General features: G+C 36.7%; 1 protein-coding gene across 4 annotated transcripts in view; it reads left to right on the top strand.

Moving 5' to 3' along the window:
* The window catches only part of PRKCI (protein kinase C iota), a 30,177-nt gene extending 8,890 nt beyond the window's left edge, over positions 1–21,287 (top strand). For 3 of the 4 annotated variants that reach the window (XM_075157407.1, XM_075157408.1, XM_075157409.1), the window contains 16 exons: positions 3,879–3,968; positions 5,318–5,368; positions 6,569–6,654; positions 7,990–8,130; positions 8,966–9,020; positions 9,715–9,773; positions 10,228–10,404; positions 11,388–11,485; positions 12,586–12,672; positions 13,280–13,415; positions 14,432–14,519; positions 15,708–15,833; positions 15,935–16,014; positions 17,036–17,125; positions 17,419–17,534; positions 18,665–21,287. In XM_075157407.1, coding sequence (XP_075013508.1) covers positions 3,879–3,968; positions 5,318–5,368; positions 6,569–6,654; positions 7,990–8,130; positions 8,966–9,020; positions 9,715–9,773; positions 10,228–10,404; positions 11,388–11,485; positions 12,586–12,672; positions 13,280–13,415; positions 14,432–14,519; positions 15,708–15,833; positions 15,935–16,014; positions 17,036–17,125; positions 17,419–17,534; positions 18,665–18,752 — 1,568 coding nt within the window. In that variant the 3' untranslated portion in view covers positions 18,753–21,287. Of the gene's footprint in view, positions 1–3,878; positions 3,969–5,317; positions 5,369–6,568; positions 6,655–7,989; positions 8,131–8,965; positions 9,021–9,714; positions 9,774–10,227; positions 10,405–11,387; positions 11,486–12,585; positions 12,673–13,279; positions 13,416–14,431; positions 14,520–15,707; positions 15,834–15,934; positions 16,015–17,035; positions 17,126–17,418; positions 17,535–18,664 lie in introns of those variants that run through there. The other variant, XM_075157410.1, reaches the window with a different exon arrangement.
* Positions 21,288–24,709: the final 3,422 nt, after the last annotated feature.

The raw sequence follows: 24,709 nt of genomic DNA, 5'->3' as shown, positions 1-24,709 counted from the left end.
AGTTCAGAGTCTGTTCTCCCTTTGCCTTAACAGATGTGGTCCAGTTGAGCTGTATGTATACATCAGTAATTTTTTGAAAAGGTTATTTGTAGTTCCTATTTACTTTGTGGAATTCGTGTATTCTACACATAGGTTTTGAGCTACACCAAAGAGACGTCTGAATTATGGAATAGCTGTTGAGTTATTTTAGCATGCTAAGTACTTGATGCAATACATAAAAGGCCATAATGTGCAGTGATTAGTATTTGTTTGCAGTGATCAGCATAAATGGTGCTTATAAAACTGTTTCCTCCCCTTCTCACAGCTTTCCCATTCAAAATTGTGTGAGTGCCAGTTTTTTCAGAGCTTAAAGCTAAGCATGGACCAAAGCTGATTTTTGGAAGTGCTTTATGGGCAGATGTGGTCTTGGGAATCTGAGCAGGTTTTCTTTCTGTGTTTTTTCTTCCCCTCATCATTCCGAAGTTATTTATACCAGGCAGATGCAGTAAAGTAAAATGAACAATATTTATGACTGAACTGTGCAGCGGTGCTATTTGAGTTGAACATTTACTTCATAATAAGCTGGTTTTGTTTTATCTTGAGGAAGATAATGGACTTCTCACTGAAGGGGAAGAGTCTGCAGTGTCAGTCATAGTAAGAAATACATATCTTTTTTAATAAAACATTTGTAGAACATTTTGTGCAGATTCAATAATTTACTTGAAGCAACAGTTTGTTCTGTCTCAATTTCTGCTATTTAATTAGAGATAGGTTTAAAAAAAAGGAATGCTGCAGTTTGACTAAATTATTTTCATGTATTCACATAGGATTCCATTTTCACAAGCAATCCGTGTTTGCTTTAGTCATTGACTTCCAGTTTAACGTCGGTGGAGAAAAAGTTAATCTGGCGATGAGGAGTGTGTTTAAAAAAAATCCCTTCGTCTTTATTATGAGTAATTCTTGTATCTACAATGCATGGCTTCTTGCCAAGACCCCTGCCTCCTCTCTTCCTTTCTCTCCATCACACTCTACTGTTTTCAGTTGGTATTCTTTCTAGAAACTCATAATTTGCTTTCTTGGAAAATTCCTGGATCACATCCTCTTCACTAAAAGTGAAGTTCACTGTTTAAGAGTAGCATGAGGAAATGTGTGTACTGTCAACTGATATTTGTTATACTGTTACCCATGCTTCTTGTAGTGTAAGACAAGATATGGTGTCTAGGCCATCTCTTCACTACTTCCTGACCAAACTGCTTGATCAGATGTGTGACTAAACTGGATTTACCCAGTCACTAAGGTTTTTATTTGTCATATACTAAATGTCATTTTAGCCTTTACAAGATGCAGAGCATTGTGTATAACTACTTCTATTTCATAGAGGTAATGGCAGACAAAGGCAGACCTAATTTAGTTGAGTGATTCAAAAAATGCTCAGATGCAACTGGAAAATAGAATTAACTTGATTTGACAAATTTAGACAAATTTCTATTTTTATCTGTATGCTGTCAGTTTGTCTTACCTCTGTCTTCTGAAATGTCCTGTAGGGTGGACATTAGCCTTATGTTTGTGTTCACTCTGTTGTTTCTTGCTATGTAACTCAAAAGTAAATATTTTCCTATGACACTTATCCCAGCTGTCTTTGGCTGCAAAATTCGTACTACTCCGAACTTGTTGAAAGAGTATGTCTATAAACCTTCTGTTCCTAGCTTGAAGCACGGTGTATGTTCTTGAAAGCTTCCTTTTCTTCTGCCCAAAAGAAACACAAAACTGTTTGCACAGGTGTCAGAAACAAATGAAGAAAAACTGGTTTGTTGATTCTCGTAGTAAGTCTGAATAAATATAGTTGTTCCTTCTCCATCCCCCCTCCCCGTGCTCTGCACTATGTAAGTTTGAGCAGTGGGTTGGCAGTTTGATGTCCAGATAGGCTAATTGTAGAGGGGAGGTGGTATGGTGAAAAATAACTACAACTGGCTTCAAAGACTTGTTTTGAGGGTTATGACATGCAGAAAAGAATAAAGACAGATTGCTTTATGCAAATGGACAGTTTACATTTATTACTAATATTTTAGCAATAGAAAAGAATGGATACGTTAGAAACAAAACAAATTAACTGGAAAAAGTTTTATAGGGTGAGTTTTAAATATCCCCCCTGCCTGCTAGGTGCGTGGTTCTCCTGAAAAGCCTTAGCAACGCCTGTATTAATGTTGATATCTTGTCGTACAAAACAAGAAGAGAATAGTTAATAGGCTGTTGCTAGTTAACTTTCAAACCATAGTATTGATCGAAGACTCAAAGCAGTAAAACTTTCAGTTTGGATCCAGTTCAGCTGAGATGGAAGTTGTTCTGCCTTTCTCCAACCCACAACCAGTTTACTTAAGGGTGTGGAAAGTAGTATTTCTGTTAAAAATGGGAAATGCTATATGACAGTAGACTTGCTGTATGGGATTTTGGCTAGAAAGAAGCTTGTTCTGCTCATGTGCTGGAGTACGAGCCGAGCAGGCAGAGATAAATCCCGTGTTCTCGCACAGAACATCTTGTGTAGGTGGAGGGGGAAAACAAAAAGTTGAACTAATAACCAGAAGTATTTTCTTTTTTGGGGGCAGCGATGATTCAGATTCAACATTGCTCTAAAAATGTGTTGGTTGTAGTATTATTTTGAACAAGGTTTCTTCTTTTAGGGGGATAATTTTTTTATGATGTTACTAACCTGCATCAGACACCAAATAAAACCTTTTGTTGCATTGCTGTTCTTTTCAGTCTTTATAGCAGTTTCCAAATGCTGACAGACACAGGTGATCAGTTAAAATATCAGATGAAGTCTTTAGATAGATCTTGAGAAACAGATAAAGTACTGGCTGTGTGTCTGAAGGAGTATGAACCAAGGCTAGAATTTAAGGTCCTCCTTGCTCCTGATCCTGAATACAGCAGATCTCTAGCTTGATCTCCTTTGTTCCTCACCCACCTCTGTCCCTAGTTTTTAAACCTACCTGTATGTTTTAAACCTACCTGTATGCCAAAATTGCCCTGATGTAATTAAGTGGTGTTTAATGATTCCGAAATACTTTTGTGGATACATGTTATATACTTTATGTTTCTAAAAAAAAATCTACAAAGGGACCTTACTCAGTCCTAAACTATTACGTCTGAAACACAGATTCGTTAAAGCGATCTGACACAGTCTTGTCAGAGAAACTTTAAAATACGTGCCAAATGCTTGTATGATAATCTGCTCTGTCTCAAATGGTCAACAAAAGCTGCAATAGTTTTATAAAAAAGAAGAAAAAAAAACAGCCAACCCACACTTTTTTCCTGCCTTGGTGCCCTTTCTTTAAGGGATTTTACTTCAAGTAGTCCTGTGAGTGTGAAAGTAGTAGTTAAAAATCAGAAAAATGGGGTGTTTTCACTTAGGTTACATGATTTGTCCAATGTCTTGATTGAGGTTTGAGGAAAGGCTAGAGGTCAAACTGCTTTTGCACCTCCTTCTTGAAGTCCTGGCAATGTCGAAGCAGCTGTGAAAAGAGAATTGACTCAATTATAATTAAAAATCCATGAAATAAAATGGAATCTTAGAAGGATTTTAGGTGCAGGAAGATAACCTGCACCTGCTGTACTGAAATGAGTGTAACCATGCTTGTAGCAGACCAAACCAATGGTGTTTTGTGATTATGATCTGCTTGCCTCTTGGGAATATCTCATAGTTTTATTTTCCCTGAAAGCATTCAATGTGACTGTATTTTCAGATGTACTCTCTGAACAGCGTTAAAAATAAATACTACCACACTTGAGAATATTGTTCTGTTTTGCTACAATAATCATCGTAGAACCAACTGTGAGGGAACTGTTGAATGGCGCAGAACTAATTGGATTGAGTTTTGTGTTGTTCTCTTTTCTTTCTACAGGAGATCCATGTACAGTTTCTTCTCAGCTGGAGTTGGAAGAGGCCTTTCGGTTGTATGAACTAAACAAGGATTCAGAGCTTCTAATTCATGGTATGGTGAAATTTACTGTATTACTTCTCATGTTTGTACCTGTGAATAAGTGGAATTTTTACCTTGCATTATCTGTGTCTTTTGCACAGCCTCCTCAATTAAAGCCTGTTGTGGCATTCTGTCAAGAGGATGCTGAAAACCATGCACCGTGCTTTTTAGCTGTCAGCACTTTGTCAATGTTCTTTATTAAATTAAGGGAGGAAAAAATACTTTTTTTTATTAATGAAGGAGAGCCCCTGTCTCTCATTCATTCATCCCAATGTGAATGGGACGTGCCTTCGTACACTTGCTGGCAATGAATGGTAGAAGATATATAGTACAGTGTCCTACACTTTGTTATTGATAAGTGCTTTAAAGCAGCATCTGTGTTAGGGAAGAAAGTTGATGAGCTCCATTTGTGATGCCAGATTAGTTAAAAGTTTGACTTTTCTAAAATTAAGTACTTTAGACCAGTTTTGAACCTAATAATATCGTGCCCCTGTTTGATGTGTAATTGTTCAATTTTTATTTTTCAGGGTTATATGCCTATTTTGGTAGCTTCTGCAGTATATTTTTCTTACTGTTTGTAACTTTTTACAAGTAGAAGATAGATTTCAATTTAACAGAGATTATAGCAGAAAAGCAGGGGATCATTGTAAAGAGGGTTAGTGGGTGTGTTACCCTACAGTGTCTTAACATGGTCCTTCTCTAAAAGGATGCAAAAAATCTGGTTCACCATCAGCTCATTTGGAAGGAAGAGACAGCTTTTCAGCTTCCCACAAAGACTTCTAAAAAGTGGAAGAACATAATCTGTTTCTGTGTAGATTTCATTGTTTCTGTATATATTACTTCAGTATGCTTTTTGATCTGCCCTTTCTCCATTTATTTTTGTGTTTGATAAGCTTCTGATTAAACCAGCACCAGGGCTATGTCTCCCCAGTTATACTTCTCTCTGACAGTTACTGAAGCTAAATAAACTGGAAAAAAAGGCTAATGGAGACAAGATCATATGTAGCTGTTAGGACACTGTAATATAATACGTTTATAGTCAAGATTTCCAAATACTGACTGTGATGATTGGTCACGTGAGAAACCAGAATCATTGTTTTTTTCTAGTTACTTTCTTTAGGAAATAATTTGGTTTATTCTGCTTTTTGCTCGTATTTCTCATGTATATCGCTGTTATGTCCAGCAAAAGGGTTTTGTGGCAGCTTTTCAGCTCACCTGCTCTTGTACAAGGTTTTGTTAAAATGCAGTCTGTGCTGCTCTTCCTAAATGGTTGAATGCCTTTCAGAAGTGTTGTATTTAACCCAAAGATTTATTTTCTGCCTGAAATGAAAATTAATCAGAAGTTAATGTTTTTCTTACAGTATTTCCATGTGTACCAGAACGGCCTGGCATGCCTTGTCCAGGAGAAGATAGTAAGTAGGCATTTTAGTTAAGAAGTTCAGAAAATCAGGAATTCAGATGTCCTGTTTTAGAAGATTTTGATATTCTGTGGTTTGGCATCCTATACTTATGAATATTAATAATGCAGATCTCTACAAATTAAATATTTAAAAGGAAGAGAAAGTCTTGCTAAACTTAAAATGTTGTTTGTCACTTCTGAATCATTGTTAATAAGCATTTCACATTCCTGTTAACTATCCATGTCACTCTGCTTTCCTTGCTTTTGCCTCTTCTATCATGACAGTTTTTGATCCTATTCCTGTCTTTTTGGTAGTTGCCAGATTGCTGGCTGACTAATGTGAACAAAGGCTTGTAAGCAATGGTAATGTCTTGTCGTATCACCATTTAGAGATCTGTGGTTAATTCATTTTAAATTGATGTTTAGGTACTATCAGGAGTATTCTCCGAAAATCTCTAAGTTGTATTAGCTAATGTACTAGATATGAAAGAGGTAATTTTCCCTCTGTCTTAAAGTTTTATAAAAGAGCATGTGTATGTTATGCACACACACATCTGTCAGCTTGATATCCAAGTTTCTGACAAATGTAAATGTGCATGCTTAAAAGTTAACTTTGGCAGTATGAGTAATGCTGCTTTTCTGAAAAAATGAGGTTGCAGACTGAATCAGAAATAGATTTGCATCTCAGTGTAGTTTTGTATATTCTAGTTTTCAACTTTGGTTCCTGGCATGCCTCTAATAATTAAAACAAACAAACAAAACAACAAAAAAACCAAAAACACCCCAACAAAACAAACAGTGGCAGCTGTGGAGGATTTGTGCAAGCAATCTTATAAATCAGGGTATGCTCCTGAAATTCACCTCCTTTTCTCCTTCCCCTTCCCCACAGCTCCTCCCCAAGTTTAGGTAAGGTAGGTGCATGCTTTGCACACAAGCGTTTGTATTGTTTGGGCAGTCTTCCTTCTCTTGACTCACTGTTCCTTTTAACTTTGGAAAAGCAGAATTAACTTCGAGTTGATCAGGATATTCTACTTCAAATTTTCTCCGAAACTTAAAATAGGGAAAAGATACTTGGAACATTACTCTGTGTTTCTGTAAGGTGCAGGAGTGAAACTTCACTCTGCAAATCACTCTACACAGAAACGTCCATGAGAAGATGTTGTAGTTCTATGTTGATATTTTTATGGATATAATCGTATGTTTTTCCTCTTAGAATCCATTTATCGCCGAGGCGCCCGCCGGTGGCGAAAGCTCTATTGTGCAAATGGTCACACTTTCCAAGCCAAACGATTTAACAGGGTGAGACTCTTGTTGGGTACTTAAAACCATGATACAGGGATGTCTTACTTTCATAATTACAATGTCACTGCCTTGAAAAATTATAAGGTAGTTTTATTCTCATTTTTGTTGTTTGTCTATAATATGTAGACTTTTGGTAACCTGTAGTTCCAGGAAACTTAATCATTATTAAATTATCAGGAACTTAAAATAGAAAAAACCTAAATTGGTTGCAATTCACTTTACATATACTCTGAAACGGTGATATCAGTTATATAAAAGCTCCCGTGTTCCCTTAAAATCTTACCAGAGGGCAAACTTGAACACTGGCATTAGATGACTGTGAGCTGAAAGTACATTTTCAGTTCTTTAAGTTCTGGGAGTAAAAAGGTCTGAACTCGCTTATGATGCACAGACTTTTCTTTCATGACTTTTAAACAAAAAACTGAGATGTTTCTCCAAACAGCCTACTTATGATGGCATGAAATCATGAAAATAACAAGCCATTTGTAATATTTTCAAGAAGCAATGGTCAAATATAATTAGCTAAGGACCAAGAAGGCTATCTGCTGTATTTAGAGAAAGCAACAGCAAAAAAACCAAACCCAGAATATTTGAATAAGCCAGGTTCCTTGACAGCTTCAATAATCTTTCCTTCTTTTCTAAGCTTAGTGTATTGTGTGCTTAATGCTTGAGATTGTCTCCACTAAACTTCATCTTGAGCATCCTTCATATCTAACTTCTGCTTTTGGGGGGTTTTTTTGACCTCTTCCTGGTCAAAGGCTGTCAAGGCACCATAGTTTAACCACTTTCCACTCTTGCTTTCGTAGGCACCCTGTTTTCATGGTTCTTTTGAGTTGTTTTGTGAATGTCCTTCAGTGAGCGGTGATCTTCCCATTTCTTATTATCTGGTGGTTTAATGTGTTGAAGCTTTTGTTCTCCTGCTTTCATCTGTACAAATGTAAGGACTCATCTACACAGGGAGATGATGAGACACATAGCAAGTTAGCTTGGTCAGCAGCCTGCTGATTGAACTGCAATGCTTTTGACCTGGAGTTGGCTCATGTCTCTCTGGGTCTGTGTGCAGCAGAAGAGGCTGGCTGTGCCTGCACCTTTCCGTGTAGATGCACACTTTCCGTACAGCAGTTGTGGCTTATTGCTCAGTTCTGATTTTTTATATCCTCTGTATTGTATCTGCCTGTTTGTTCTTAAAGTTTTCAGACTCTTGGTATAGTGGCAAGTTCAGTAGGGATCTCTGATCTCCTATCTTATGTTCTTTGTTAATGAAAATGTGGCTGAATAGTTTTTGGGTTTTTGTTTTGCTCTTTAATTGGTTTTGTTGATTTGTTATTCTAGAGAGCTCATTGTGCCATCTGCACTGACCGAATATGGGGCCTGGGTCGCCAGGGATATAAATGCATCAATTGCAAACTCCTTGTTCACAAGAAGTGTCACAAACTTGTCAGTATTGAATGTGGCCGTCATACACTACAACCAGTAAGTAAAACTTATCTGAAAAGTTGTCTTTAAAAAACAACAACCGACCAATCAAACAAAAAAGCCCACTTTATAATAATGGTTTTCAGACTATAGTCTGCAAATAATCACAGTAGATGAAACATCATTCTTTATGGTTACTATGACGCTTTGCAGGAAAGTTTGGGAATCACTTAGCAGAATGGCAATTTAGTGGCATCTAACTTCCACATTTGATATCTTTTCCTGTGTCAGATACAAACATATAAGTGATATTTATCTCATCTTTCACTATATTGTTACATAGCACATATACACACACACTATTTTGCATCTTACAAAGTGAGGTACAGGTAAAATAAATTCTCTAAACAGGAAGAGAAGAAGAGGAAGTGCAGAAGTCTTGACTTTTCTCCCAAGAAATTCAATCATCTTTAGTTCTTAAGTCCCCAGAAAAATGTAGATGATTACTGCTCCTGGTTTAATATTAAAAGCAGACAGCTACAAGTCTACATTTTGTGAATTCATTTGACTAATATATGTACTGCTGAAGTACTTGAGCTTTTCTGTCTCTTTTCTCATCTGCTATACTTCTTTTTTCTGTTGTACTAAGTTGTCACTCCAACAGCTTCTGGAAATGAGTCATAACTTCTGGAAAATAGGTAGAAAAAGGACTTTAGTGGTTTCTTTTATTGTGTATGGATTAGAGCAGGAACTATGTTGACTAATCAAATTAAAAAGTAGCTAGATTATATTCCTCAGGGATCATTTATTTCATTTATTGTCTCTAAAACAATGTCTCTCACACTGTCCACACTTGGACAGTCTATTACAAAAGTCCTGTGCATATTTGCAGGAACCAATAATGCCTATGGATCCATCATCAGTGCATCCAGATAATGTAGAATCAGGTAAGATAAATTTTTTTTTTCTTTAAATTACTGTAAGTTGCTGAAACATGAACTTTGGGTTTTAAAATGAAACAGAATAACTTTAAGTAAATTATTTTTAAAACCCTTCTTTTGTTCATAGAACAAGAAAAATGAGATAGCTTCTTAATGCTAAGGAGTATATAAATACAAAAATTCTTCAGTTTTCCAAATCTTATCAGTTTAAGAAACTTAGCTAAAAAGGAAAAATTTAGGCTGTCAGTCACATTTTTCCATCAGTAAGCTGTGTACTTTAATGCTCTAATCAAACAAACAAAAAAACCCTCGTAACAGAATTAGCAGGGTTTCTACTGGATCGGTAGCCAAACAAGTTCATTCTTGTAGCAATCAGAGTGATGGTCCTAACATTTGAATTTGGATATAGACGATGATCAGTTTAAAAACCAAACAGACCACTGTTCTGCACAAGATTCTCTGTGTGTGGAGTCAAGATTAATCTGAAGAGATCTCCAAATATAATTACAGGGTTTTATATTAGCCATAACTGATTATTAATGCAGTATTGCAAAAGAATTCAAAACAACGGTTTTGAATACTTAGAATAAATGTATTTAAATCGTGTATCTCTCTGACTGAGCTCTTGTGTGTGGAAATTTTAAGGCAAAGTAAATACTGTTGTGTCACATCGGTCTAATAATTTTTCTTGCACCTCTAGTGATTCCGTACAATCCCTCAAGTCATGAGAGCTTGGACCATGTTGGTGAAGAAAAAGAGGTAAAGTATTGTAACAATGCTAACTGTACTCAGAGATCTTAAAGCCTGTGTCTCTCAATTTCAAGATTTTAGTAATTTAACTTGTCACAAACTGAAAACTAGTACATAAAGCACATTTGGGTTGCTTGCTCAGGTGTATGTATGTATGGCTTGTAAGCTGTTTTATTTTGAATCTTGAGTTGAGATGTGCTTTGATTTAGAAAGTATAGATGTGCTTTGACTTAGAAAGTATTCCAAACTCCTCCAGCTCCATTTGTTTCTTATCTGCCAAGTCTCCTCTGCCTCCTTTCTTTCCCCTCACATTCCTTTCCTGGACAGTGCAGTTTTAAAAAAAACAAGTGTTAATTGAATCAGTTGTTTTTATTAATTTTGCTGTTCCGTTTGAAATGTTAACTTTTGCAGTTGTAAAAATTGGCAAGCCTGCTTACTAATCTCAAATTATCTTTATCAAAAGGCAATGAGCATTAGAGAAAGTGGCAAAGCTTCCTCCAGTCTGGGTCTTCAGGATTTTGATTTGCTCCGCGTTATAGGAAGAGGCAGTTATGCTAAAGTACTGCTTGTTCGATTGAAGAAAACTGAACGCATTTATGCAATGAAAGTAGTGAAGAAAGAGCTCGTCAATGATGATGAGGTAGGCAAGCTTTTTATCAATAAATCAGGCAACTCTTCCAAAGAGCTTGAGTATCTGCCACAAGGTGGGAGCCAGGCTTCTGGGTCCGCAACACTAATTGAAAATCATACATGCAGTTTCTTATACATACTATGCTATAGAAGGTTCACAAGACACATAACCGATTTTGAGATCTTCTTTGACAGACTGGTAGCTCACAGCCACCCTCCTGTGCCAATGGTTTCTGTCATGAGCCTCATTGCCTCTGTTGTCAGTGTCTCCTTTTGTGATCGGCCCTGTCTGCAGCAGTGCTCCTGCAGAATTCAAGTTAATAAGCCTGGCTTGCTTTGTTATTTTGAAGCAGTATTCCACCTCTCCTATTACGTTGGCTTGCTGGGCTGAAAAAGAAATAGGTGGAGTCTGGTTTTCATACATTCGAGTTTGGCTTTTTGTCACAAAGGAGAACTCACAATGTTATTTTAATTGCTCTTTAAATCGGACCTCCATTTTAAGAATTTCTTTGTAGCTTATGTGGTGATTAGTGGAAAGTAATCAGAATTGCAGTATTAAACTGCTAAACATCTCTTGTTGCTGAAGATTTCTCTTGTGTTTCTTTAGGCTACTCTGAAAAGACTCAAGTGACTGTGGTTTGCTATCCAAGAGCTTTTGCATTTATTTCTCAGTCTACCATTGATTTCTTCTGTATTTCTTGATGCTACTTTACATTTGTCTGAACCAGTTTGTCTTTTATAGATGAGTGTTTTTTCATTCCCAAGTGTAGTTACACAATGAGGCTAAAAGTACAGACACTCAAGACAGGAAAAAAAAAAAAGAGTATGCTAAATTGTATTACTTCACATTGGAGAGCTAATATACTATTTAATTTCTTGCAAGTAAAATGAGGACGGCAAAACACTTGAATACCTTTCTGCTAATTGTCATTAATATTTGACCTAAGAAGTGCAACAATCCTTTTCTGAATGTCGCTTTTCTTAAATAAATAGGATATTGATTGGGTTCAGACAGAGAAACACGTCTTTGAACAGGCTTCAAATCATCCCTTTCTGGTCGGACTACACTCTTGCTTCCAGACAGAAAGCAGGTAAAGGTCATAAGATAATAAGAAGATAGTCTTATTCAAAAAATATTTCGTACTGTTAGGCACCTCAAAGGCCTATTTAAAGCATTAAGTGTTCGGCAGGTAGTGCAAGTCAATGTACTGTAAATCATTGTGGCATTTTATGAGCAAAAGGCCATGTTCATCATCTAAGCTTTTCAGATTGGGAAGATGCAAAAGAATGTAAAGTACTGGTACGTGTGATGGGAAGGATTCTGGACAGGAGGAGAGGTGCAGCTAGCAGAAAAAAAGGCTCAAGAATATGAGGCAGAATGGAAGGAAAAAAGATTTAGGGGGAGAGAAACCAGAAGTACAAAAAATGAGGAAATTTATCTGAAACTTGCATGGACTCTCTGAAGACGGGTCTCTGAGCAAGACTTGGAAAAGTCTGAATTTTAAATCTGAATTTTAAATCTGAATTTAAATTTTAAATTTTAAAATTTTAAATTTTAAATCTGAATTTAAATCTGAATTTTAAAAAGGAAAACAGGGTAATAGAGATGAAAATTATTATTTTCCTGTGTGTTTATATATAGGAGAAGAGATTGCAGTAGACGAATAAATTACTATTCTATACAGTAATAATTTTCAGTGTTTATATAAAATATAATTATTGTATATTTAGACAACGTCCTAGCTGTTTGAAAAGGTGACAAGCTGGTGGAGGGAAGTGAGAAGAAAGAGTATTTGTAATATACTAATAGTATTAACGAACAAAGGAGATTAAAGGGATCAGGAAGGAAAATGAGAAAAAAAAATTTTTTCTGATTTGTGCATAGAAACTGATGTGAATCTATTTATATAGTCACATATGTAATAATGACAAGCAGTATCTGTAATGGATTAGGAATGTGGGAAGGATTACTTACTTTCCTTTAGCAATAAAGGATCTAGAGCAGCTTTGTATACTTTGATTTTTTTAACTTTGGAGATTTATTCAAAGGGAGGGAAAATGGTGAAACTAGCCATATTACCAGAGGGATGGGAGGAGTTGAATTGACATTGTTCAATAACAGACCTGTAACATCTCAAATGATTGTATACGAGGCTGAAAGATGTTTGTAACAAACTCCTGTGCGTTTCAGGTTATTCTTTGTTATAGAGTATGTAAATGGAGGAGATCTAATGTTTCATATGCAGAGACAGAGAAAGCTGCCAGAGGAGCATGCCAGGTATGTCTAACTTCAGATTTCTTGCATCAAAACAGTTGGTTTTCTGACACAGTGCAGTAGTGCAGAGATTATGATGATAAGCTAGCAAATCCTTTCCAGATGTTAAGGATTTAAGGAATGTGAAACTGCATCCTCATTTTAATGCTGCAAGCTACCATATTTTTGTTTAAAGGAGGAACTGTAATAGGAAGCACTTGGGTGTTGTTTGTATTAGCATTACCCTAGATGACTTCAGTCCGATTCTGATTTTTTTTCTAGAAAAACACTTTTGTGGTATTTTTTTAACTGTCTAATGATATCAGTGTGTTTCTCTTACAACAACCACTACCAGCTGTCCAGGCAAATGCTGAGTTCTTGGTGCATATGCTTCATTTCAGATGGTGAGATGAAAGGGATGATTTCAGTAGACATTAATATTAATTAAAAATAATTTTTGAAGTGACTTGTGGATAGAACGGTTTGTATGATTGTAAACAATTTATCCGCTTCTGTGATGAAAAATAATAGAATACATGGGATTATATTTAGAAAAGCATCGTACTACCAAGACTGTATTATTGTGGTTTGGGTTTTGAGTACTTGAGTAATCAATCTCTTTCTACACTAGGTTTTATTCTGCTGAAATCAGTCTAGCGTTGAACTATTTACATGAACGAGGAATAATTTACCGAGATTTAAAACTGGATAATGTGCTACTAGATTCTGAAGGGCATATTAAACTCACAGATTATGGCATGTGCAAGGTAAGCTCTAGTTCCTTGCTAACCAGTAAAATCAACAATTAAGAAATTGTCATAAATTAAAAGATACAGAGACTTAAAAATGTGAAATTTCAAGGTATTCATTTATACACAGTGCAGATAGGCTGTATACTCATTTCACTTCTACAAATGGAGAAAAGAAAAAGAAATGCCAAAGTGCACAGGCTGCATACTGTTTATGTTTTTATAAAGCTGCTGTATCAACTTGACTGAGAGGGGTAGGCTGAAATAGTCAAGATAGCTTGATTTCAAAAAGAGCAAGATGTTGAAATACCTCAGTCACGCTTGCTCCCATTCGGATTCTATAACACTTCCCATTTTCTCTAGAAAAACTTTCTCACTACAAAGACATTGGAGCACAGGTTTGACTTTGCCATGGAATTGCCGTTACACTGATCTATTAGAACTATTTTAAATGCTATAATTTTGACTAAGCAGCTGAAAAGCATAAAATGAAACGGGTTGGAAAGGCCTCAGGAAGTCTAACCCACCCTCCTGCTCAAAGCAGGGTGAGCTGTAAGATCAGGCCAGGTTACTAAGGGCTTTATTCAGTTTGGTCTTGAAAACTGTTCCAGAGATGAAGACCGCACAACTTCTCTGGGTAACTTCCCCCCATTCTGCATCCCATCTGCTCTCCTCTGAAAAGCTTGTATGTGTCCATTGCAACACCCCGGTCATGTAAGCTGTTCCACCATGCCTCAGGTAATCCCACTTGCTTATCGTTGGAGATGTGGTGGATCTTACTAGCTAAAACCTTAAAAGACGTCGTCAATAGGTATGCGCCATCCTCTTGAGACTCTAGATGCGACCTACTTCTGTTTCTTCTGAAACAAGTAGTGTTTTATATTCACTTATATAGAGATTTAAGTATAGTTTTACTAAAACGAAAGCAGTTTATTCAGGACACTCAAATTGATTCAAAATGAAGTTCTTAGCAGAGGGGGACTTTGAGATCTTTGGCTAACTGTGAAGTGTTTTCTTCCCATCTTTTCTTAAAGGAGGGTCTGAGGCCTGGTGACACAACCAGCACGTTCTGTGGGACTCCAAACTATATTGCACCTGAAATTCTCCGGGGAGAAGATTATGGTAAATGGAATTTTTCACTGCTACCATATAACTTTCACTTGTCTCTTACTTCTTGCTCAAGTTGTTTAGCAGTAGAAAGTATAAATCTCCGTTAGACATGTGATCAGTCTTAATTCAGCATCCTGTCTGAAAAAGTGAATAAACCCTTCAAAGGAAAGGCAGAAAACATCATACCAAGCAAATTAGATACCCTGCCTTCCACATTTTAAATTCTTTTTATCAGTCTTGAAGAATAGGTTGAGTCTTCCAAATTTATTATTGTTTATAACTATTTTAGATATTACTAATGATACACTTGCAGTCTTGAATTGTGTTCGGTTTTGGAGCTTTATATTCAGCAGCAATGATAGTATTAGATACAAATGCATTGCAAAGGGCCTAGATAGTAAACATCTTGTTCACAAATCTCAGTGTTAAAAATGAAATTGTCTGTGCAATTGCTTGTTCAGGAAGTCCACAAGATTCCTGAAGCAGGAGACGTAAGAGAGCTTAGAAGGCTTGCTGTGTATGTTTCCTATTACTTATCCTTTCTTCCTAAGCTTCCAATACTGTGCCAAGCAGGTCTTCGATCTGTTTTCTTCCCTTAAAATTTTAACAAGTTCTACAATCAGTTCCTATTTTAAAAAAGGTATATATATATATTTTTAAATCTACCATCTTATTTTAATTGAATATCTGTTTCAGACTGGCTTCACATCTTCCTTCCTTATCACAAACTTTCTAGGCCAACCAGCCTATATCAGTCCCAGCCTAACTACTGGAATCTTTTTTCTTTAGCAGTGCATAATAGAATAGATACGCTTAGCTCCATAAGTGACTGTCTTGCTATTATTAAGATTCACATGCCTCCTCCTTGTCCTTATCCCCCGCCGTGGATAATGCACTGTTGGTTAGTAATGACTAGGCTTAAATATTATCTAAACCTTTTTTAAGGTCCTAACACCAACCTTTAAACTTTTTACATTTCCTTTTCTTTGTACAGCATTCCCTCCTATTGTGCATATAATCAACCAAGTAATGTCTAGCACAATTGTTACCTCTCCTTTATTCAGATAATCAGAAAGACTGGCAAGACTTAAATTTTTGAACTAATTCTTTCTTCTCAGAACATGTCTGTCTTTAGCTCCAAAAGTGTTGGTATTTTTGCTCCAAAACATCTTCAGTGGTGTCTTCTCCTTTGAATTCTAGGCTTCAGTGTAGACTGGTGGGCACTCGGTGTACTTATGTTTGAAATGATGGCGGGCCGGTCACCATTTGATATTGTTGGGAGTTCTGACAACCCTGATCAGAACACAGAAGATTATCTTTTCCAAGGTAAGTGCCATGAGTGTTCCCACACTTTAGTGCTTTGTTTCTACTACCTTTAATCGAACTTTAAAGATGCAAAGGCTGATATGAGCCTGCTTTTCTTGCAGTAATTTTGGAAAAACAGATCCGAATTCCCCGATCCCTTTCTGTTAAAGCAGCAGGTGTTCTAAAGAGCTTCCTTAATAAGGTAAGAGCTAAAGGGGACTATTTAAGACTTCACAAGAGCAGCTTTTTTTTTTTTTAAACCTGTTGACTAATCAATGTGTAGCAGACATACTTTATCTGCCATATACAAAAACGAGGTAGAAAAGGTGTGAGCCTAAAGCAGAATTTCAGTGGGGCTGGGGACCTATTCTAGATACTTGTCTTAAAATCTGAAGCTCCAGATTCTCAGGCTGGGATCATGAGTAAATTTCAAATTGAAAGGCATAGAAATGCTCCAAGTGATTTCTTTAATCTGCTGAATTGGACAAGCTTATCAGATGTATTTTGGTTCCTAAAGAGAAGCAGCTTAGCAAATCACTTTGACAACTTCCGATGATTTCATCGAGGGAAATGCAGAGGCAGTGTGTGCTCACTGTTTGCTGGCAGCTAACTAGCCTGAGAGTCAAAAGGTGCATCATCCAAGCACATGCTGGCCTTTATTTAGTGAGTGTTACATGAGTGGGGAGAAAGAGGTGCAGGAGAAAACAGATTTGGTTAAATTATTCTAAGAAAGTAATACTGTTCAAGAGCACTGCTTCTGTTACAACTCCTTGGTAATGTGTGCATGTGTGCATGGAGGTGGAATTGTCTTGTTAAAATAACCTTCTTTCTACCCAATTTATCAGTGACCTGCAGTTACTAACCCCAATGCGATTGCCTGGCATAGTCAGTCTGCTCAGGGAGGGGCGGTGGGGGGGAGAATCAAATTCACTTGTAATCTAACCAAGTTTGCTCTGAAACATATGGTATGTTTAAACAGGTCTGAATAAAAATGAAGAAAGATGGCATGGTTGTTTTATGTAAAATTCAGTTAAAGGCTTCCATATATTCATGCCTATTTCAGACAGTAAGTTGGAACCGTTTCCGAAATAAATAATGCTAAATTAGTTTTTCAGTGTTCCTTGTAACACTGGTGTTTCGTTTCTCACGGAATTTGTAACATTTGTATTCTATTCGTGTGTAGGCCATGGCATCTATTTAGAAATATTTTCTTCCTTGCGCAGGATCCAAAGGAGCGTTTAGGCTGCCATCCTCAAACAGGATTTGCAGATATCCAGGGACATCCGTTCTTTCGCAATGTTGATTGGGATCTGGTATGTGAATGCCCACTGGCTTGGCTTATTTTCTTTGTATACAGTGATGGCTTGACAACTTGTTTTGAGCATGAGAGATGACATAAAAACGTAAAAAACCTTAAGCTCTTAACTTATGATGCACCATAATGACAATACAGAATCTTTTAACCCTTTTACACACAGTAAGTAGATTGGTAGAATGATTGTAGAAAGTATACAAAAGAAACTTAATAGTAACTTCCAGACTTGCTTAAAAATAATTCAATAGGTTGTAACTCATTCTTGATGTCACTAAGCGCATTTATTCTTAGATGGAGCAAAAGCAAGTGGTGCCTCCATTTAAACCAAATATATCTGGAGAATTTGGTCTGGATAACTTTGATTCCCAATTCACCAATGAACCTGTGCAGCTCACTCCAGATGATGAGTAAGTAACGTAAAATTGAAGAAGTTCTGATACGTCAGTGAAGGAGTTATAAAACTTCATTTAATAGCTGTGGTTGTAGTACATAGAGTATACATAAGGCAGTAAATAAACTTTCTTGTGTTAGTTTGGAGAAAATTCTATTATGTGTCCTCATGGTAGATTTAGTGTGGCTGGATTAAGTATTGTACTTTGGCATGATGTAAAAATCAACTAACTGTGGGAAAGTTGCTATAAAGAATCTTAGTTCAGAGAAAGATGAATAAGTGTTATTTTACAAGTTTTAGTGGTATCGTCTGCAAGAAATGACCGTGTGAAGGAAAAGACCTGTTTTGTCAAGTGGTTTATTTTTGCATTACTTTAAGCCACGATAGTTCTAGAATGTTGGGTTTAGATTGAATTTATCTTGGGTGTTCTGAACAAGAGAAGATGCTTTGTTTGGCTTGTTCGGGTATTTTAAATTGTTAGTAGTCAAGTGAGATTATCCTGGCTGAAAAGCCTTGATAAAATGCATGATAAAGCATTTGATTTTGGTGGTGGATTTGTGGTTTCTTACTCCTGAGGGGCCCTGATTTGGGATGAGGAGGGAAGGGCCTTTCTAGTTTGACTGAGCCACTGCTGTTCGCATTTTAGGAATTTTTCCAGGGTTTTGTATAATGTTCATGTAGTATGTAAACACAAACAGTGAATATTAAATGTTACCTATGCACCTTAGTTAGGTCTGAGGTCCAATGTCCTTCTTCATGCTTTTGTAAATGCATAATGTACAAATAAAGTTTAGAAAAGTGGGTGATGCAGGTGCAGTATCTATCACATCTAATGTTTTCAATTTTTTACAAAACTGACTGTTTTGAGAAAGTTTTAGAACTGCAAACCTTGAAGATTGCTTTGTGGGGAGAATATGTGCATGGGAGGAGTGCAGTCACTACTCCTGGGTGCATGTGTGTTCTGTTACCGTTATAGGGGCTAGAAAAAAACAGTGGTAACTGTAAGGCTAGAGAGGGACAAAAGAGAGAAGGGAAATGTTCTCAATTGCAACCCGCTGTACGGGTCTAATTTTGAGATAAACTATCAGTCAATATTGTTACCTTTTTAATTTTGCTGAACTAATGACTGTTTTTTAATCTTAATAGCGATATTGTGAAGAAGATTGACCAGTCTGAATTTGAAGGCTTTGAATATATAAATCCTCTTTTGATGTCAGCTGAAGAATGTGTCTGAATTCTCCATTTCTGGACTGTGCCAATTGTTATTCTGTTTGTTTCTGCATGGATAAACATCTCTTCATTTGGATGCACTTGCATAAAATGAGTAACTGAACATCTTACCCTCGCCCACCTAGTGTGAATTACTCGCTAATTTTCTTTCTGTATTAATTGTTGTCCAGGACAGTTGTTATGCTGAACCTTTGGCTGCCAGATTTAAAATGTTAAACTTTCCAACAGTCTTGCCAAACTTGAGTTTTAATATAGAAGTTGGTCTCTGGGGCTCCTGACTGAACAATGGGGTCTGGCTGTATAATCTGCCAATGCAGCGTTCTGATAAAGGAAAGTTTTCTTATTGCTTTAGGGATACAAATTGCATTAGGGGATGTAATAAAATACCATTAAAGGACTTCCATTTTTCCAGCAAGACAAGTAAGACCTTATGACTTGTGTAGTTCTAAATCTCTTCTCTATGAACATCTGATTTCCCTGTTCTCCTAGACTTAGAGGTTAGAGCTATGTTATTGCCTTTCAGACTGAAATGACAGCAAGGAGAGCAGATTTTTAAACTGAATAGGTCAAGAATGGCTGCTTTCACAGGGTATATTGATCCTATCCTAAAGGAGATGATTAACTCAATATTAGAATCAATAGACTTTGCTCTGAAATTATACACTAGGAATTGTACTCTGATACACAGAGAGTGCCTTTCTGAGCCTGTCCCTTTCAGTGAGGGTTGTACACAGTATAAAGTGTCAGTTTAAATAAATGGAATGCAATTAATACTTTAAAAAGTTAAAATCTGTAGTGTAATTTAGCAGCTAATATTGACGGATGTAGAACCTCATAGTATTACTTACTGCTTTTACACTTGCTGTCTTAACTGTATCAGAACTGTATCCGTTACAGCTATGGCCTAGATAAGGGCATTTGTTTCCCTTTTTTTTTTTTTAAATCTTATTGCCATACTGTTGGAAATGCATTCCACTTTGCCAGTGGAAAAAGCACATCTAGGAAAAAACAGGTGCTGTCCACAATGACTCCCTTAACTTTTCCACTTACAGATAGTGATTTATAATCACAGCCAAACCTTAAATGTTGGTAGTAGACTCAAAGTTAATAGTAAAGCAATTGGAATAAATTGAAAAAACTTTGAACTAGGACTTTCAGGAGGTGTGATTCTTACATTTCATGTTAGTAAACAATGTAATATACAGCACAGATAATTCTTATTTTTAATGTTTAAGGAATAGTTTTGAATGTCTTAGGCTGAAGAAATGCCAAATGTACCACTTTTTTTATATTGGGGAAAAGGGATTAAGAGACATTGAAGAAAAGAATCTGTGTTATATAAGTAAGAGCTGTAAGGCAAGCTAAGTGTTACTGAAAGCAGATCTAAGTATCTGTAAGCACAAGTTAGCAAACCTTATCTGAAGCTTTTAGTAAGACTTCTGCTTGGTCAGTGTCTCTCCTTGAAAAGCCTTGCATGGCGACACTGTAAATTCATAGCACAAATCTTCCGGTTTATGTTTTTTCACTTACACGTTAGCTTCAAGGAGAGAGATTGCACAAATACACAGTAGTGTCACGGTGTGGCATTTAGTTCATAATTTTCTTTGCAACGTGAATAAGAAACCTAAGCATTGGGCTGAGTTTTCAAAACTGGGAAGTGATTGGAGGGGCCTCAGTTTTAGGGAAGCATTGAACCTCTGCACTGTTAAAAATTAGGTTCCTTTAAATTCAAGGTGTGTATTTTCAAATGTAAAATATCAGAGTAAACCTACTTTTAAAGAGCAGCTAATAACTTCAGCGTGTTTAGTTCATGTCAAGTGAACTGCTTACATGCAGTTTTAAAATTGTGATTAATTGTTTAGCCTCTGACTTCTATACCTGCATGACTAGTTCAGACATCAGGACTTAACTGACATTAAACTTGGAAGTTATTTAAAGCAAACAAGAAAAGCCTTGTCTCTCTACAGTGGCTTAATTTCATATGGGATATTAAGTAAAATGGCTTTATGTAAGGACGGGCATTTCTGCTATTCATCCCAGAAGAGTAATGGAGTAAAACACTGTGTTTTGTGCTTAAAGCAAAAGTTAATTTTTTTTGTAATAGATAATGTCACAGAAAAGATACTTTTTCTATTTACGGATCTAACCATTAAGAATGTTGCTAAGTGACAAACATCTTAAATAACTGTAAATCCATTTTTAAACTTCAATTTTCTCCAAAGTGCCATGATATTAACAGTTATTTTTCATTGTTAAGCATATAGCAACCGTCATAAATATTCAGAAGGGACATCAGGTGTAAACAGTCCAGTGCAGTAGGCTTTGTCTTTTGGAGAAAGTGTCTGCATCAGAAGCATGACATATTTATGTGGAGTAACCTCCTTTTTGTATACGAGTTGGATTCTTATGGGTGCTCTACTAGTTAATATTGTCACTACTATTTTCCTGTTTCATATGGAATATGGTCTTGAACGTTGTTGTGTAATCATTGCCTTTATTTGTGCACACTTTTTACTTTAAATAAAACATTTATATTAGGCCTCTGTGTGTTAACCTCTAAAACAAATACTGTGAAATGCTGAGCTTCGCTTGGGATTGTCGTCTGACCCTTAAATATCCAGGTCCCACAGGAGCGTTGTTCTAATCTTATAATTTCTTCTAGAAGATAGCACTGGGACAGACCATAGCAACCCAAGAAATACCTCCCTCAGCCTGTCTTCCCCAAGCATGTCTTAGAATGCAGGTCCCTCTCCAGCGTGGTTCGCCAGCCTCACATTCGTCGTGCCCTATGGAGAAAAAGCATCCTCGTAGGTTCTGTGTTTTGTTCCGACACCAGTGATGAAACAAAAGCAAGTAGCGAGGCTTCAGTCAGCTGCGCAGATACAGAAAGCTTCAAGTAAAATATAAGATGCGATTCTAGCGTGCTTGACCAAGGACCTCTTTCAGCTGGAACTTCTAAGGCATCGACTCAGCTGCCAGAGCTGGGGGTTTGGAGATTGGAGCAACACTTTCATCTGCTGTGCTTACTTCTGCATGATTTCTTTCTTTGTTTCTTCAACTCCTCCCCAGCATTCTCTTAATTTCTGACACGGAGGGCAAGGGCACTTACTTCATACCCTGCTACAGATGCAGTATTTTAATATATCTGTATTTCAATATCTGTGTATCTATATTTTAAAAGAGATTTCCTCTTGCAATCTGGCTTGTTATTAAAAGTATGTATCAGCAGTCCTAGGCACATGCTGCAGATGGTTGCATATCTTAAATGCTTAACCTCCCCCCACGCACACTTCTTGTTTCTGTTCAGTTTGGTGGCCAACTGCTCTCGGCTCAGTCTGAGCAATTGTTTATGTTAAGACACTCTATAAAAGAAATCAATAGCTTGTATAATCTATGTATAGTTGATACCTTAACTGCTAAGCATGCATCCTCACTTCATGATGGATCGCATGAGCAGTTTAAGCAAAAAAGGTATCTGAAATTGCCCATAGAGTAGTGATGTTTTCCTGGGAAGAGGGGGTTGGGGATTGGAGCCCCTTTCAGAAAAAGGGGATTTTATCACATCTTGCATTTTCTTGAGAAGAGCTCAGTTAGGGTGTTGGGGATTTTTTAAGACTTCTTTTTCCTGCTTATGATAAAGGGATCTGAACTGCATACTTGAAATGTCTAATCTTACCATTATGTATTTAGAGATGCATCTACCTCCTGGATCTGTTTGGCTTTTACGGGAGGTGGGCTTTTTCAGGCATAAATAGAACCAGAAACCTGTTGTGTCCGTGTTTGACTTCTAAGCTTGAACAAAGTGTCTGGGCTTATATCCCTCTTACATTGGGTGGTGAAGCATCTAGCTGAACAGCTGAATTTTGACCACGATTTCAGACGTAGAAACTAAGTCCTAGTTCAAGTTCTTTATTAGCTGTAGTGTTTTGTGCAGAACTGTTTCCAAAGTAACTTGTCCTGTAAGGTGTGGTGCATGCTAAAAATCTATCAACTTTTTGTGCTTATGATAAGATCTGTAATAGGATATCTAATACGGTATCTTGTCTATGTTACTTACTCTGTCGTAGGAGGTGTCACAAGAGTGGCCGTAAGTATTGCAGCTTACCATTAAAAGTCACGACTAACATGATTCTTTCTTTAAAATGCACAAGCTAAATCTTCAGAGAAAAAAAATGCACAATTTTTGTTCTCTGTCCAGTGTTAAATTGTGCTCTTTAGCATCTTTAGAGACTGTGTATATGGAAACACTTTTTTAAAAAAATACTTCTTTCTCGTTCTGTAGAAAACCCCCTTTGTTCATAAATATGCAACTTGAATCTTATTCACAAAACTGTGACAAAGTTCTTTACACTCTTAGCCGTTTGACAACTTTGTATCTATGTTAACCAGCTCAACTGAAAGATCATTTTATTTTGTTTTAATATGGTATTTGGCACTTCACTTTATATGCAGTAGTTTAAAGGATTTATTTTTATTTGCACTTAGAAATGCAGATTAGTTTGTCTCACTTGCCCCTCTTCCTAGTGTGCGAGTGGAAGAGGTATCGACCCCAGCGACTGTCAGAGGTGGCCTGCAAGGAATTCAGAGGGCATGTGTGCGGGGAGGATGGGACTTTGTCTTTTTTTAAACACCCTTTTTTTGCTTCATGATATTTTGGAGGACTGTATTTTTGAGTGTGTCCTGCTTGGTATTATCTTAGAAATATATGAAAGAAAAATTATATACTTTCTAGGGAGCCTCTTGGTTTCCCATATATTATTATATATACCTCATTTTTTACTTTATCTGAAAAGGAAACTTTTGCAGTCACTATTTAATTGTAAAGTAAGAAACTATTTTTTAAATGATAACTTTTCTTCCTTTGAGTTGACTTAGAGTAAAGACAAAAATTCTGTACAGGCTGCCTCTGTGTTAAACTGAAGGTGTTGAAACCGAGCAGTGAAGGTGCTATTTGTGAATTACATTTTAAGACAACCTTAAATGTTAATTTTGTAAGCTTCCAAAGAGCTTCAGCACTTCTTGAAAATTCAGAGGAGTTAATAATAGAAGAAAGATTCCTGCTATGCTCTGTTAGTGCAATTTATTACATCTTGCAAAGGTCTGTAACTCGGGTTTTAGTTGCACAGTGTCTTTGGAACTGTCTACAGTAGAAGTTGTAGGCAGAGTTGACATCTTTTTTTAGACAATCCTCTACCTACAAACTTTGTCTTACATTGCCTGATTATCGTAGCTCTATAGCAACACTATCATTACAGCACAATAGTTACCAGAATTTGCAACCTGAAATGGAAAATGTGCAGCAGAACTTGAAAAACCCAAATTAAACAATGTCACCGAATTCCTAAGCTTCCATGACATCAGTAGGTCTAATAAAAGATGTAATATCTGCCTACATATGTTGCTTTCCTTACATCCATAGATCAGTCCAGCTCTGGTGTTACAAATCTTGCATTTTCTTCAGTAAATTTAAAATGGAAATATGACAGTGTGTTCAACTGATTGGTATTTGAAGAGAATTTTTTTTTAATCGGATCCTAAACTCCTAGAGGGTGGAGAAGACAGGAACGTCCACAATGTCTGGACAATTGTATTGCAGGTCCATGTCTTTCAGGATCAGCTCCAAAAGCTGGTAGATTCGGAAATCTTGTTTTATTCTGCTAAATTGTTGTGGCTTTTAAGCAAACCTTGTATCTGCTTAATAAATAAGCACAGAGTGTTAGTATTCTTCACAAATGTGTTTACTTTTTCATAAAGCTCTTTGTTGTCCTACTCTCAAACATTTTATTGCAGAAGAATAAAGAAACAGAATTTAAACAGACAATGGAGATAAAACACGAAAGCACTTTTGCATGTTCTCCATCACTTTCCTCAGACTCCCTGCCCTGCACAAAAGCGGTTCACATTCTTGTGTAAGGCTAGCGATTGTACTCCTGCAACTGCTTTGCTTTGTGTTGTTTGCTT

Source organism: Calonectris borealis, chromosome 9, assembly GCF_964195595.1.
Source record: "Calonectris borealis chromosome 9, bCalBor7.hap1.2, whole genome shotgun sequence".
NCBI classification, from domain to species: Eukaryota; Metazoa; Chordata; class Aves; order Procellariiformes; family Procellariidae; genus Calonectris; species Calonectris borealis.
Note: the sequence above shows the minus strand (reverse complement) of the source record. Positions and strands in the feature narration are given on the sequence as shown.